General features: G+C 39.1%; 1 protein-coding gene across 4 annotated transcripts in view; it reads left to right on the plus strand.

The window, feature by feature from the left end:
• Positions 1 to 17205, plus strand: part of ZDHHC15 (zDHHC palmitoyltransferase 15) — a 279992-nt gene that overhangs the window by 115328 nt on the left and 147459 nt on the right. For all 4 annotated transcript variants that reach the window (XR_013169451.1, XM_077145733.1, XM_077145732.1 and 1 more), the window contains exon 3: positions 8649 to 8743. Coding sequence is in view for 3 of the 4 variants with exons in the window: in XM_077145733.1 (XP_077001848.1) it covers positions 8649 to 8743 (95 nt within the window). In the remaining variant the exon portion in view is untranslated. The remainder of the gene's footprint in view (positions 1 to 8648; positions 8744 to 17205) is intronic.

Genomic DNA, 17205 nt, shown 5'->3' on the forward strand with positions numbered 1-17205 from the left:
ATACAAATAAAAAAGGAAATTAGTGATAGTTTTCAAAACAATAATCATAGGACATATCCCAGAGTTTGAAATGGGCTACCATATGTAGGAAGATTTTTGATGATTGATTTAATCACTTTACCTGTGATTGGTTTGTTGAGATCTTCTATTTTTGGTTGAGTCGGTGTAGCTTGTTTGTGTGTTTCCAGGAATTTGTTCCTTTCATCTAAGTTGTCTAGTTTATTGGCATATAGTTGTTCATAGAATCCCCTTGTGATTTTTTTTGTTTCTTCAGTGTCTGTGGCAATGACCCCCTTCTCATGTTTATTTGTATCCTCTCTTTTTTTCTTTGTCAGCTTTGCTAGTGGCCCATCAATTTTATTGATTTTGTCAAAGAACCAACTTTCAGTTTTGCTTATTCCCTCTATTGTCCTTTTGTTCTCCCATTCATTTAACTCTGTTTAATCTTTCTTATTTCTCTTCTTCTATTTTCTTTGGAGATAGTTTGCTGTTCTTTCTCACATGCCTCCAGATGAGCGGTTAAGTCCTCAATTTTCTCTTTCTTCTTCTTTAATATATGCATTTAGGGCAATAAATTTCCCTCTCAGCACAGCTTTTGCTGTTTCTTATAACTTCTGATATGTGGCATTCTCATTTCCATTCGTTTCTAGATACCTACTTATTTCTCTAGCAATTTCTTCTTTCACCCATTCATTGTTTATGAATGTGTTATTTGATTTACATATATTTTTGAAAGCTCTTGTTCTTTGGTGGCTATTGATTTCCAGCTTCTTCCATTGTGATCAGAGAAAGCTCTTTGAATAATTTAAATTTTTTTAAATTTATAATGGCCTTTTTGGGTCCCCCATCATATGATCTATCCTGGAGAAGCTTTGATGAGCACTAGAGAAGAATGTATATCCTGTTTTTTGGTGTATAATTACCTATATATATCTATTAGGTCTAATTCATTTGTCAGATTTTATAAGTTCTCTATTTCCTTGTTAATCTTCTGTCTGGGCATTCTGTCTATAGAGGAGAGTAGTGTATTGAAGTCTATGTTAGCTAGGTTCTCTAGAGAAACAGAATCAGCAGGAAATATCCATAGATATAAAATTTATAAAATGCCTCATGTAACTTTTGAAGAACATAGAGTCCAAAATCTATAGGGCAGGCTGTGAAGCTGATGACCCCAATGGAGAGTCTGGATGAACTCCACAGGAGAGGCTCACCAGCTGAAGCAGAAAAAAAAACTGTCTCTTCTGAATCCTCCTTAAAGGTCTTCCAGTGATTAGATTAAATGTCACTCATTGCAGAAGACACACCCCTTGGTTGATAACAAATGCAATCGGCTGTGGATGCAGCCGCAATGATAATGATTTAATTCTATGAAATGTCGTCATAGTAACTTCTAGTTTGCTAGCTGCTGGAATGCAATATACCAGAAACAGAATGACTTTTAAAAAGGGGAATTTAATACATTACTAGTTTACACTTCTTAGGCCGAGAAAATGTCCCAATTAAAGCAAGTCTATAGAAATGTCCAATCAAAGGCATCCAGAGAAAGATACCTTGGTTCAAGAAGTCTGATGAAGTTCAGGGTTTCTTTCTCAAGTGATAAGGCACATGGCAAGCATAGTCAGGGCTTCTCTCTCAGCTGGAAGGGCACATGGTGAATGAACACGGCATCATCTGCTAGTTTTCTCTCCTGGCTTCCTGTTTCATGAAGGTCCCCAGGAGGCTTTTTCCTTCTTCATCTCCAAAGGTCGCTGGCTGATGGACTTTCTGCTTCGTGGTGCTGCAGCATTCTCTGCTCTCTCTGAATCTCCCATATTCTCCAAACTGTTTCCTCTTTTATAAGATTCCAGTAAACTAATCAAGACCCACCCAAATGGATGGAGACATGTCTCCACCTAATCCAGTTTAACAACCACTCTTGATCAGGTTATATTTCCGGGGAGATGATCTAATTGCAGATTCAAACATAGTAGTGATTATTCTGCCTTTACAAAATGGGATTTTGCTTAAAGCATGACTTTTCTAGCGTACATGCATCCTTTCAAAGCAGCAGAGTAATAGACAAGCCAACATTTGCCCAACCAGACAAATGGGCACCACCACCTGGTCAAGTTGACACATGAACCTGACCATGATAAAGTCTCATACTATTATTGTTGAAATGTGCATCATTCCCTTCAGTTTTGCCAGTGTCTGTCTCATGTACCTTGGAGCTCCTTGATTGAGAGCCTACATATTTATGATTGTTACTCCTTCTTGGTTAATTTTCCTTCTTTGTCTCTTAGATGTCTTTACATTCGAAGTCTATTTTACCTGACGTTAGTATCACTACTCCTCCTTTCTTTTGGTTACAGCCTTTGTGAAACACCTATTTCCATCCTTTCATGTTCAATCTATTTGTATCCTTGTGTCTAAGAAGAGTGTCTTTTCTTTCTTCACTTTTTTAAATGTATAGTATAACATATAAACAAAACAAAGAAGTAAAAAAAGCAATAGCTTTCAAAGAACTCTTCAAAAAGTGGTTACAGGATTGATCCCAGAGTTGTGATGGGCTACAATATGATCCTCATATTTTTCTTTCTAGCTGCTCCAGAATATAGGAGGCTACAGGGCTTAAATACATTTTTATCATCACAATTGGTTTTTTCCTTTTTTTGTGAGGAATAACATATTTAAAAAGCTATAAATTTCAAAGCACAGCACCACAATTAGTTGTAAAACATATTTCAGACTTTGACATTGGTTACAACTTCACAACTTTAGGTTTTTACTTCTAGTTGCTCTAAAATACTGGATACTAAAAGAAATATCAGCTTAATGATTCAGCATTCATATAAATTTGTTAAGTTCTATTTTCTATGCATAATTCCACCATCAACTTTTTGATTTTTCCATACCTCCCTTTGGGGTTCTTTGGGCTGTGGCAATTCTAAATTTTTTATAATGAAAGGATCTTTCACTAATATGGGGTAGGGAGATGGAACTATCTGACATTCTGGAGAGGCTGGGCTAGGTTTCAAGACTTATCTGGACCAGGGACCCACCTGGAGGTTGTAGGTTTCGGGAAAGTTACTGTATTGCCTAGAACATTGGTGGAATCTTATATATTGCCCTAGGAGTTCTTTAGGATTGGCTGGAATGGTCCTGGTTGGGGGTTGGCAGGTTATGCTCAATAGCAAGGTCTACCAGAAGCTTGCATAAGAGCAACCTCCGGAGAGGCCTCTACTTGAATTCTCTCTGCCACTGATACTTTATTAATTACACTTCTCTTCCCCCTTTTGGTCATGATGTAGTTGTTGATCCCACAGTTTGAGATCTGGATTCATCACTGGGAGTTCTCTCCCACGTCACCAGAGGGACTTTCACCCCTGGATGTCTCATCCAACATAGGGAGAAAGGCAATGATTTCACTTGCAGAGTTGGGCTTAGAGAGACTGAGGCCACATCTGAGCAACAACAGACGTCCTCTAGAAGTAACTTTTAGACATGCCTATAGGCAGTCTATGCCTCTGCACTATCTACATAAGTTTTGTAAGAGTAAGCCTCATGATTGAGGGAATGGCCTATTGAATTGGGTAGCCCTAAAGTTTGACACAGTAACAAGGGATTCCCATATGGTAAGGTTTAATCAAGGAACTTTGCCAATACATTTGATTATCTGCTTAATATACTCTAGGATGTTTCCCGGCATTACAATAATCCTCAAAGGATTAAAGGACCTCTTTAAACTGAAAACCGTGTTTCAGTTGTTCAAATGAGCTATAGAGATAGGTTGAATTGAATTATGCACTACAGAAAATTTCAGTTCCAGATCAAATAAACCTTTCTTCCATTCTCAAAGAGCATGTGTGGTTCTAAAATATACATACTGTCTTGCTTACCCCTATGTTCTGAATTACTTTAACCCCAACCTGTTTGGCTTAGTTCTTATTTCTAAATTTCAGGTTATATATATATATATAACAGCCTCTCAAAATCCAAAAATAATAATCACCACTCAGAACTTAATGTGTCTGTTCTAAAAGCTTACAATCTAGGCCCCTGTTTTCTTATAAGCATTTTCTAAAGGTGATCATACCATTGTTGTTTTTTTGTTTCTGGCTTGTTTTGTCTCACCAAATGTCCCACATATTCATTCACATCGTTGCATGCCTCACGACTTTGTTACTTTTTGTAGCAGCACAACCTTCGTTCATAAGTATACACCATCGTTCACCAATCTACTTCTCCTTCAGTGCATTCTTCAGCCACCTGCAGTCATCAGACACCATGTAAAGGGCCCAAAGTCTACAGTCCATCAACATTCTCAATTTTAGATTATTTCATTCTTCCCAAGAGGCAGAAAATCAATAAACACGCCTTCACCAAATAGGAAATCAAAGCTCCTCTTAACTCTTATCGCTCACCCCATTATTTACCTCTGCTGTTGCTATGGTAGTGCTGATGGTTTTCTTTTGAACATAGCTCATATCATGCAATAGCAATTTTCCCCCTGTACCATGAACTTAAACACTTTTTACACAAGAATCATATCTTTGAAGTAATTCTTGTGAGAACTTATTCAAATTTCTAGTGTTAAGCAGTGGGACACGTAGGTCTATTCAACCCCTTTCAATCTTGTTCATCTTCCATTTGGTAATATTACTTACAGACCCACTAGATAACCACCTTCTCTCCTACATATTCCCTTACATTGGAGTATTAGTTGAGTAGTCTGAACTCAGGCTTATTTGATTTCCCTTGTATATAGTAGATTGTTTTTGTCTTTGCCTCTCTCAGGATTTTCTGCTTCTCATCAACATTTGACAGACTAATTGGTATGTGCCTTGGGGAAGCTTATTTGGATTTATTCTGTTAGGAGTTCTTTGTGTTTCTTTGACTTGTATATTTATATCCTTCACGCGGGTTGGGAAATTTTCCCTCATTATATCCTCAACTACTCTTCCTAGCCCTTTACTCTTCCCTTCTGCTTCTGGGACACCAGTGATTCTTTTCTTTGTGTGCTTTGTTTCTCTATCATTTCCTGAATTCCCATTCAATTTTTTCCATCATTTTTGTCATTTGCTTTTTTGAGTCTTCGAAGTCAATTATCCTGTCCTCTATATCACTTGTTCTTTCTTCTGTCTCTTCAAATGTGGTGTTGTGTGCCTCTAGTATGGTTTTTATTTGTTCATCAGAGTCTTTAATCTCTGTGATTTCCACTATTTTTCTATTTTATTCTTTCAAATTCCTCTTTATACTCTTCTACTGTCTTCTTGATGTCCTTTATTTCATTTACTATCCCACTTATTTTATTAAGTAAAGTTGTATGAACATCTTTGATTAGTTGTTCCAATGTCTGTTTCTCCTATGATGTTTTAATTTGGTCATTAGGCAGGGGTATGTCTGTCTGTATTGTGATATGCTTAGTGATATCCTGCTGTCTTCATTGCATGTAAATATCTTGATTGATTTACTTTGGAAGTTGATTTCTTTCAGTAGTCTAAGGCCTTGTTTTTGTGGAATGGTTGTACAGCAGGGAGTAGGGCATGGGTTGAGCACTCAGTATGGTGATTTATTTCAGGGCAGATATGGGTGCACTTTGGGGATGTTATGTTGAGGCTTTTGAATGTGGGCACCCAGCGACCAGGGAGGATGTAGCTGTGCAAATGCACCAGTCTAGGGAACAATGTCCCGGGTGTGCACTGGTCTAAGGCACAGGGCCCTTTGTGCACATGCATAGAGCTGTGGCAGCAGGTTGGCATTATGCCTTTGTGGATTGGGGGCAGATGTGACCCAGCTGTGCAGACTGGCACTTTCTCAGAGCTGGGAAGTGAGGCTGAGGGCTGCACACATGCGTGGTACCAGGACTGCCATAAAGTGCGGTTCCCAGAGCTGAAAGACCTGATTGGGGACCCGTGCACATGTGTGGGCCTAGGAGTGCTGTAAATGACATGCTGCGCTCTGGGAGGTGGTCAGGGGTAGCCTAGGTATGGAGGTTAGTGCCTAAAGACTTTATGCACTGGCAAAAGCTTGAAGGGAGCAAGGAGGGGGAGTTAGTGCTCATGAAGGGTGCAGGAGAGGTGGGTTGAGATGCACACGGGGTGGGGGTGTGGGGTAGGCTCATTCACTAGGCGCTGGTGGGGCAGTAGTGCCTGGAGCACAGGGAATGGGAGCAAGTGATGGGGTTCAGGTGTGTTGGGTGTGGGGTGAGTCCCCGGCCATGGGACTGTGCTGGTGAGGGTAGTGCACCTTAAGAACATGGCCTGGCCTACTTCCCAGTCCCATGATCCCATCCATGGAGTCTCGCAGGCTCCACGCCTCCAGGCCTCTGCACCTCCACACCTCCACGCCTCCCGCGCCTCCCGCATCTCTCGCCGCACTTCCCGTTTGCCTCTCAGTTCCCCGGCCCCTGCAACCAGCGATGCTGCATGTAGTGCAGAGGGCTCTCCCAGGTCAGTCACACTCTCAAACCACCACCCCAATCACTCTACCGTCCCTTCTCCAACCTCCCCGTGAAGCAGGGCCATCCCCAAGCCACTCCAGTTGGCCATCCTCCTGGAAGTCTCTAAAATAAGTGACTTTTAAGAAGCATATGGCTGGCTTAAAAATTTAAATCTATTATGCCAATCTGTATGTTTTAACTGGTAAGTTTAGCCCAGTAACATTCAAAGTTATTACTGTAAGGCATTTTCTGTATCCATCATGTTATCCTTTGTATTTTATTTGTCAGATCTGTATAATCTTTACCTTCTTTCTCTTTTCATCCTTTAAATTACCCTTACTGGTACTCTTCAATTCTGTGCCCTTCTCCAGACCTCCCTCTCCTGTCTTTTTTTTTCAACTGGTAGAACTCCTTTCAGTGTATCTTGTAGAGCTGGTCTCTTGTTGACATATTATCTCAGCCTTGTTTGTCTGTGAAAATTTTAATCTCTCCTTCAGTTTTGAAGGACAATGTGGCTGGGTCCAGAATTCTTGCCTGGAAGTCTTTCTCTATATCGTATCATTGCCTTCTCACCTCCATAGTGCCAGTTGTGTAGTCTGAACTCAGTCTTATGTGGTTTCCCTTGTACATAGTAGTTTACTTTTCTTTTGCAACTTTCAGGATTTTCTGCTTCTCTAACATTTGACAAACTGATTAGTAAGTGTCTTGGTGCAGGCCTATTTTGAGTTATTCTATTTGGAGTCTGATGAGCTTCTTTGATTTACATAATTATGTCTTTCATAAAGTTGGGGAAGTTTCCCCCCATCCCATCCTCCACTAATCTCCTTAGTCCTTTATTGTTCTCTTCTCTTGTGTGACACCAATGATTCTTATATTTGTGTACTTTGTTTTGTCCATTTCCCTGAGATCTAATTCAAATTTATTAATCTTTTTTGTCATTTTCTCCTTTGTGTGTTCAAAATCAATTGACCTGCTCTCTAGTTCACTTATTCTTTCTTCTGCCTCTTCAAATCTGTGGTTGTGTGTCTCTAGTATATTTTGTAATTTGGTCTATAGCATCTTTAATCTCTGTAATATCTAGCTTTTTTTCTATTCTGTCAAATTCCTCTTTATGCTCTTCTAGTGTCTTCTTGATCTTCTTTATGTCATTAGCCATTCCTATGATTTCTATTTAGTAGAATTATGTGAGCATCTTTTATTTGTTCCATAGCCTGTGTCTCCTCCAGTGTTTTAATTTGCTCATTAGACTGTGCTATATCTGTCTGTAGCTATATCTGGCTAATGATCTTCTGTCATCTTCTTGTATGTAAATATCTTGATAGGGTTACATTGGAAGTTGTTTTCATTCAGTAGTTGAAAGCTTTGTATTTGTGGGATGGATGTGGAGCAGGATATGTAGCACAATAATGTGGCGATGTGTTGCAGCGCAGGTACAGGCACAGGTTGGGTATGCTACAATGGTGCCTATGAGCCTGCAGTATGGGGTGTGGTCTTGGAAACATGCGGTGTGTTGGTTGTAGTGGTGGAGTGCAGCTCAGGCAGGCCTTGGAGCACAGGAAGAAGGTATGGCATGGGGGATGCAGAGTTAGAGCATGGCAGGAAGTGGGTGGGAGAGAGCTGAGTGGATGTATGGGGACTAGTGTGCAGGCAGGATGTGATTGTGCTCATGGAATATGGGGGTCATGTGTATCAGGGTCTGAGGTAGGTAGCACAGAGGTCAGGGTACAGGGAAGGCAGGATGTGGTTGTGTCCTTGCCCAGGGCGAGGTGTCTATGGGGCCCAGGATGCAGATGTGCGAGTATGTAGGGTTGGGGCACAGGTCATGGGGGTTGTGGGACAAAGGTAAGCGGTGGGTGGTTTTGGTTGGGCAGGCCCCTGGCATGGGTGTGCAGGTGTCGAGGGTTGGGGGCAGGGGTGCGTGCATATACAGGGGGTCTAGGTAGCATAGATGCACACATGAACATCTGCCAGTTGTGAGAGCAGGGCTTTGTGCCAGGGGTTGGGGCAACTTACAGAATGCCTCTCCTTCAAAATTTTGCATTAAACTTGGTTTTGGCACTGTTACTTCTAAGCATGTGAAAATGGTAAAAATGAACATTTCATAATAATGTAAGAGAATATGTGGAGGTAGAAAAACACAATAGAAATTTTTTATTGAAATTCATGTCTTTTTCACATAGAAATGGATTACAAGATAGTACAAACTTTGATATTTTTCTTATTTCAGTTGTCTACCTCATACTCTACCATGCCATCTTTGTGTTCTTTGCCTGGACCTACTGGAAGTCTATCTTTACACTCCCACAGAAGCCAAACCAGAAGGTAAGAATACTGTTTACTTCAGAAAGGTTAAGAGAAGATGAATGTAGAGATGCCAATAAAGCAAGATGAAGGGCAGAAAGAGGAGCAAAATAACCTCCATTACAGAAGGGATATCCAAAGTAGTCTTAAATGATACTCTTATTGATAAAGACAAATTAAGAATACAACAACCTAGACCCCAATCAAGTAAGAAGCTTCAGGGCTCCATCCTCCTACAGAAACTTTGAATCGCCAACAGGAACTGATAGATACATCTTTCCCAATACTCCAGAAAAGAGTTAGAGGCTTATCAAAACAGGGAAGGTTCTGAATTGAGCAAAAAGTGTCCTGGCTGGCTTCTTCCCCATCCTCTCACTAGCTTGGTAGAGAGCCAGCCCACTCTCCTAGTGTGGGTCGCTATTGCTGGCTCCAGAGGGAGCAGGGTAACATTCATGCACAGACTGGGAGCATGTATATCTGGCACAATCTGGTGGCAGCCTAAGGGACTGAATCATGATATTCATCTTAGACTTACCATCCCAGAACTTGGGCTGTGTATAAGAGGTAACCGAAAGAACTCTCCTACAGAACAAATAGAAGAGCAGTTAAGTCTTGGCTGTGTGAGTCAAGGAATTAAGGCTGTAGGACATGCAATACAGTGCTTAGTCCATAAGGAAACAGTTTCCTAGAGAACAGGGAACATTTGTATCTGTGTAAATGGGGTAATTCTTAGGGCTACATGCTCATGGCCAGGAAAACATGCATGTACAGAAAGGATCAGAGAAGCCCCTATGGGTTGTCCTAAAGTTATTCTCTAAACTCGTTATATAGATAAGGCTTGAAGGAGAACACTTGTACAGGTTAATCTGCAAAGACTGGAAAAGGTATTTTCTTTTTTTCCCCCTCTTTCTTTTGATTATCTCCTTACATTCAAGGAAAGCTTTATCATAACACTAGCTGAATACAAGCTTAAGGAGCAGATGCCTGAGCATCTAAATTCTAGTGGTAATTCATTAAAATGCCAAAATGTCATGGTTACAATTAAAGCTTACAAAACACACAAACAGGAAGCAATGGTCTAGGCAAAGGAGGAGATTAAAGAATTAGGAACCTTCAATGAGGAAGACAAGACCTGGGACATACCAGTCAATGCCTTATAGAAAATGTCCCTAAATATTCACAAAGAGCTAATGGACAAAGAACTAAAGGAAATCAGGAAAATGACAGATAAGCAAAAATAAAATATCAATAAAAAGATAAAAACCATATAATGGAACCAAACAGAGCTGAAGACTACATAATCAGAAATTAAAAATTCCCTGGAGGAATTAAAAATCAAAGTGGAGCTGGCAGAAGAAAGAATCAGTGCACTTGAAGATAAGACAATTGGAATAATGCAGTCTGAGAAGCAAAATGAAGCAAGAGTAGAGAAAGTGAACAGAGCCTATCAACCAATGGGACAACATCATGGGTAACAATATATGCATTGTAGGAGTCCCAGATGGAGAAGAAAGAGAAAAATGAGCAAAGAGACTATTCATAAGAAATAAAGGCTGAATATTTCCCCAATTTAACAAAAGTTATGAATCTACACACCAAACTCCAAACAAGATAAACTCAAATAGACCAATACTGTGGAATACTATAATCAAACTGTAGAATGCCAAAGATAAATATAGAATTCTGAAAGCTATGACAAAGAAGCAATGTATCATGTACAAAGGAGCCTCAATAAGATTAAGTGCCGATTTCTCATCAGAAATCATGGAGACAAGATAGCAATGGGGTGACATGTTTAAAGGGCTGAAAGCAAATATTGCTTACCAATAATTACATATATTACAAAACTGTCCTTAAAAATGAAAAATAATTTAAAGGAGGGTTTTAAAGAGATACTTTCAGATGGATAAGCTTTGAGGACATAATGCTGAATGAAATAAACCAGACACAAAATGATAGATACTGTATGACTCCACTTTTATGACCACAGTAAAGGTAAAAACAGAGGTTTATAATACAGAATATAGGGGTCTTAGATATACATAGAAGCTAGAGATGGGTGGATGGTTAGCTAACAAAGTTGAACTCAAATGTAAAGAAATAGAAGTGAAGGTGGTTCTCTAATGGGTCTATGAGTAATATTGAAGGTGAACATGATTGAAGGGGGTTGCATAGATCTGTGTGTCCCACTGATTAACACTGGAAATATAAATAAGCTCTTGCAAGAACTACTTCAAAGGTAAGAATCTTGTACAAAGAATGTTTAAGTCCAGGGTATAAGGGGAAAACTGCTATTGCATGCCATGGACTGTTTAACAGGAAAACATCAGTAGTACCCACAACAACACCAGGGATAAATAATGAGGGGTGGGACAAGAGTTAAGGGAAGGTTTAGATCTCATATTTGGTGTAGGTGTATTTATTGATTATCTTTATCTTGGAAACAATGAAATTATCTAAAATTGAGAGTGCTGATGGACTGTGGATTTTGGGCATTATACATGATGCCTAATGAATGCAGGTGGACAAAAGATGCACTGACTGAGAAGTTGACTGGTGGACGATGCTGTATATTTATGATTGAATACTGTGTGGATACAAAAATGCAATGATGTGAATGAGCCTCTGGGACATTTGGTGGAGCAAAATAATCCAGAAATGAAAGAACAATTATTGTATGGTCTCCTTTAGAAAATGCTTACAGGAAAACAGGGACCTAGAGTGTAAGCTCTTATAGTAGACACACTTAATCCGGAGTGGTAATTATTATTTCTGGATTTTGAGAGGATGTTTTATATATATATAACCTGGTATTTAGAGATAAGAATGAAGCTGATCAGGTTGGGATTAAGGTAACTCAGAATACAGGGGTAAGAAAGACATTGTCTATATTTTAGAACCGCCCCTATTCTTTGAGACAAGGGAAGAAAGATTTATTTTGTCTGGAACCTAAATTTTCTGTAGCACATAATCTAACCCAACCTGTCTGGATAGCTCATTTGAACAATTGAAACACGGGGAGCCCAGAATAAGAATAAGAGCCTTTAATCCTGTATAGCTTAATGTAACACCTGGATACATCCCAGAATACATCAAGCAGATAATCAAAAAGTATTGATAAAGTCCCTTGAAGGATGGGAGAGAAAATATGGAACTATCAAACTTTACCCCCAGGGGAACACCTGATACTGTGTCAAATATTAGGGACACCCAAATCAATAGGTCAAGCCCTTGATCTTGAGCTTTACTCTTATGTATGTAGCAGAGAAGCTTAGTCTACCTGTAAGTATGCTGAAGAGTTATTTCTGGAAGACCTCTTCTGTTGCTCAGATGTGTCCTCTCTCTCTCTAAGCCCAGCTCTGCAAGTGAAATCATTGCCCTCCCCTGTATTTGGGACATGACACCCAGGAATGAAACTCTCCCTGGTGGCATGGAGATGACTACCAGGGATGAGCCTGGCCCTGGCACTGTGGGATCAACAATGCCATCCTGACCAAAAGGGGGAAAGGAGTGTAACTAATGAAGTATCAGTGGCTGAGAGTTCACGTAGAGTCGAGAGACTACCCTGCAGTTCACTCTTATGTAAGCTTCATTTAGATATTGCTACCTATGATAACTTTCCAAACCCCAACTAAAACCATTCCACTCAATCCTAAAGAACACCTAGGGAATATATAAGATTCTACAAAGATCCCATGAACTAGGGTAACTTTCCAGAAACCTACAACCTCCAGATAGATCCCTGGACCAGATAAGTCCTGAAACCTAGAGAGTTCAGCCTCTCCAGAGCATCAGCTAGCTCCATCTCCCTATCCCGTATTATTGACAGCCCCTTCCAACATGAAAAAGTTAGAATGGCCATAGCCCAAATGCCCCTAAAGGGTGGGAGAGAAAGATCAAAGGTGATGGTGGAGTTATACAAAGAAGTTAGGGTTTAACAAACGAATGTGATTGCTGAATCATTAAATTGATATTTCTTTTAGTCTCCAGTATCTTAGAGCAGCTATAAGTAAAAACCTAAAATTGTGGAATTGTAACCCATACCAAACTCTGAAATATGCGCTACAACTAATTATTGTGCAGTGCTTTGAAGTATATTGCTTTTTTGAATATATGTTATTTTGCACAAGAAGAAAAAAGTCCATCGTGATGATAAAAAATATTTATTCCTTCTAGCCTCCAATGTTCTGGAGCAGCTAAGAAACAGAAATCTAAGATGATGGTATGGCAGCCCATGACAAACTTTGGGATCTGTCCAGCAACTACTTTTTGAAGAGTGCTTTGAAAACTATTGCTTTTTTATTTCTTTGCTTTGTATATATTATATTATACAATAAAAAAGAGTTCTAAAAAAAGGAGGTACTTTCACACAAATGTTCATACGGACATTATTCACAGTTGCCAAAAAATAATAAGCAACTGAATTGTCCATTAATCAATGAGTGTACAAACAAAATGTGGTATACACATGCAATGGATTATTATCCAGCCATAGAAAAGAATGACACTCTGATATATGCAACAACATGGATGAATCTAGAGAACATCGTGTTGAGAGAATTAAGCCAGAGAAAAAAGGGCAAATACTATATGATCTCACTTATTTGAAGCAATTAGAATAAGTGACTCATAGAGTCAGAATCTGGAACATGGGTTACCAGGGGATGGGGTTGGGATAGGGAATGGGAAGTTAAGGCTTCAAAGGTACAGAGTTCCTATTTGGAATGATGGAAGTGTTTTGGTAATAGATGGTGGCAATCATAGCACAACATTGTGTACATAATTAACAACAGTGAAATAGATATCTGAATTTGATTAAAAGGGAAAATGTTAGACTGTAATATGATGACAGGATAAACATTTTTTTAAAAATCTGTGACTCTATACTACACAAGCAGGGGACCCTATGTTAACCATGGACTATAGCTAATAGTACAGTTACAAAAATATGCTTTCATCAATTATAGCAAATGTTCCATATTCATGCAGAATGTCAATAAATAAGGTGATATGTGGGAATCTCATATTTTATGCACGATTGTTCTGTAAAACCACAACTCCTATAATAAAGAAAAAAGGCAAATAAGAAGTGTACTATCCTTAATTGCTAGGATTTCAGTTAGCTGCTCTATTACCATGAATCTAGTCAAAGGGTGACACTCCAAGTTTCTCATTCTAAACCACTTTCTTCATGTGTGTGGCTACGTCATACTAATTTTTTTTTTATATCTCTGCACCTCTATATAATAAGATGGTGTTATGAGAAATGAGTAACTTTACTAGGGAGAATATAGCACTTGGGTTTCTTTCTAGTTAAAAAAAGATTAAATAAATAAATGACAAAGGAGGTTAAGACATTTCCAGTCAAACAAAAGCTGTTGTAGTCCTTGTAACCATTAGACCTACCCTAAAAGAGACACTAAATAGAATTCCAGAGGTGGAAGGGAAATTACTATAGATAATAGGTCAAAGTCACACGAAGAAATAAAGATCTTCTGTGAGAGTAATGGTATGGGTAAATATAAATGCCAGTACTATTGTGTGTGTGGCTTGTGACTTCAATTTTTACTTCTTACAGAATCTGAAAGGCAAATGCAGAAAATGTAAAGATAAGTCAGTGGTTTTGGACTCCTAATAGAATCCATGCTTATAATGTAACTCATTTGTAATTTGTGAGAATAACTACATGAAGGTGGGAGAATGAAGGACTATGGAAACATAATGTATCTACGGAAGTTAACTTCAAATCAAAGCAAATGAGATTGTTACAGATTTAGGATGTTAAATTTCAGCCCCATGGTAACTACAAAGAAAATATTGGACAATATGTAAGCTCATAGATACATAAATTAGAACACAAGTTGCTAGAGGCGAGGGCAGGGGAAATCGGGAGCTAACATATAATGGGTGTAGGGTTTTGTTTGGGGTCATGGGAAAATTTTACTAATGGAAGGTGGTGAGTATACTATAACATTGTGAATCTCGTTATTCCCACTTAATGGTCTGATCGGGAATGTTGCGATGGGAGAGTTTAAATTGTATATGTGTTTCCACAATTAACAGAGAAAGAGCAACTAAAGAGATAATGAGAATTAATTGCAGTGCGTGATCCTGGATGGGGTCTAACAAAGGAGGAGGAAAGATGCAAATGGTTCTTCTTGGGGTGTGACATCATCAACATGCTGACATAAATGGCATTTTTATGAAATGCCTGAAAATGTCTCCCAGAGATTTAGTGAATATATGACAAATCCCTCTTCCTTAGAACTCCAGAGAATGGTAAAGACTGGAGAAGGACTCAACACATGCTGAATCAAAGAAACAAAAAAAATGAAAGGTAGGCTAATTCCATCTTGGACTACTGGTTGAGTCCAGTGCCATCCCTGTCACTTGGTACTGCTCAGCTTAGGAGTTACACAGGTAGCATGGCCTGGGTCCCTCCCACCATGGATAGAGACTGTAGAGTAACTCACAGCAGTGAGTTAGAACTCCACATGTATAGAGGCAAAGGAACCTAAGTCTGCAGAGGCCCAAGGAGGAACACAATCCACTGAAGAGTGCTTTATACAAAATGGCCTTAAGGGGCAACAAAAAGAGGAGAGACCAGGATAGAAATGCTGCCAGGACTGTTGTACCTTCACTCAATCCAGTTTCAGTCAGCTGGACTACCTAAAGGGAAAACTTTTATGAAGTGACCCACCTTTATGGATTGGCTCCATGTGGCTCCCTGGGGTGGGGTACCCTAATGAGGAAGAACAAACTAAGAAAAGCATCTCAAATAATAGGGCTTTAAACTGAACTTCTCTAAGATAGGACCAGTCCCAGAAAAATGTAAGAAAAATAGATCACTGAGTGAGGGAGAGAATTTAAACAAATCATAGGAGATGGAGAGGAAAGTCTGCAGAAAAGCAAACAGAACACATCAAGATTCCTAGAGAAGGCACAGAGGAAAGGAAGTTCTTTTCTGGAGGTGAAACAAATGCACAAGAAGTGCAATAATAAAAATTGCAGCTCATATCCAGGGCAAGAATCAGATGAAGAAGACCTGAGAAAATGTGAACAGTTCAACATGGGTTACTCTAAAGTCTAGAATAAGTTAGAGAAAGCATCAAAGAAGAGCTTTCACACAAAGCCAATCAACAATAAAACCCTAGGCAAGAAGGAGAAACAGATCTTGAAAATTAACTCATCAAGATAATCAGATGACTCGACATCAGCAAACAATAAGCCATGCTAAGTTTCATGGTCAGGTTCATGTGTCAACTTGGCCAGGTGGTGGTGCCCAGTTTTCTGGTAAGGTAAGTGCTGGCCTGTGTGTTGCTATGAGGACATTTCTTGGACTTAAATCATGACCACGTTGGCAGCATCCACAGGTGATTGCATTTTGCAATTCCTTTTACAATCAGTTAATGGAAGTGTCTTCTGCAATGAGTAATGCTTAATCTAATAACCAGAAGGTTTTAAGGAGGATTCAGAAGAGACAGTGTCTCTTCCTGCTTCAGCCAGCTAGCCTCTCCTGAGGGTTTTTTGAGGACCTTCACTGGAGCTGCCATCTTGTGGTCTGCCTTACAGACATTGGACTTTACACCCCCTGGTTATGTGAGACAATTTTATGAATTTTATATTTACAGATATCTCCTGCTGATTCTCTTTCCCTAGAGAACCCTAGCTAATACACTAAGAAACAGGAAAATATGGCTTAGTCAAGGGGACAAATTGAAACTTCAGAGGAGACTCAGAAGTTGGAAGAACTAATCAAAGATTTTCAATCAAATCTCATCAATTCAAGGAGATTATGGAAAACATGGATAAAGAGATAAAGGATTTTAAGGAGTCAATGTGTGAGCATAAATAAGAATTTGAAAGTATAAATGGAAACATCACAGACATTATGGGGATTAAAAGCACAATTGTAGAGATTAAAAAAACACTAGGGGCACACAATACCACATTTGAAAGGGCAGAAGAAAGGATCAGTGAACTAAAAAACAGGATAATCAAAATCATACAGAGAGAAGAACTTACAGAGAAAAGAATAGAAAAAAATGAGTACTGTGTCAGGGATGCAAATGGCACAAACATACATGCCAAGGAGAAGAGAAAGGAAAAGGGGCAGAAAATATCTGAGAAAATAATGGCCAGAAACTTCCAAATTCTTATGAAAGATATAAATACACATGTCCAAGAAGCTAAACATACTCCAACTAAAATAAATCCTAATAGACCTACTCTGAGATACATACTAATTAGAATGTCAAATGTCAAAGATAAATAAACATTTCTGAAAGCAGCAAGAGAAAAGCAACTCATCACATTCAAGGGATCCTTAACAAGACTAAGTGATGATTTTTCATTAGAAACCATGTGTGCTGATTTGAAAGGATTAAATGCCATAGAAAACCATGTTTTAATACTAATCACATTTAGGTTGGAGGCTTGATTAAATTATCTTCATGGAGATGTGACTCACCCAATTGCGGGTA

Source organism: Tamandua tetradactyla, chromosome X (genome assembly GCF_023851605.1).
Source record: "Tamandua tetradactyla isolate mTamTet1 chromosome X, mTamTet1.pri, whole genome shotgun sequence".
Classification (NCBI taxonomy): Eukaryota; Metazoa; Chordata; class Mammalia; order Pilosa; family Myrmecophagidae; genus Tamandua; species Tamandua tetradactyla.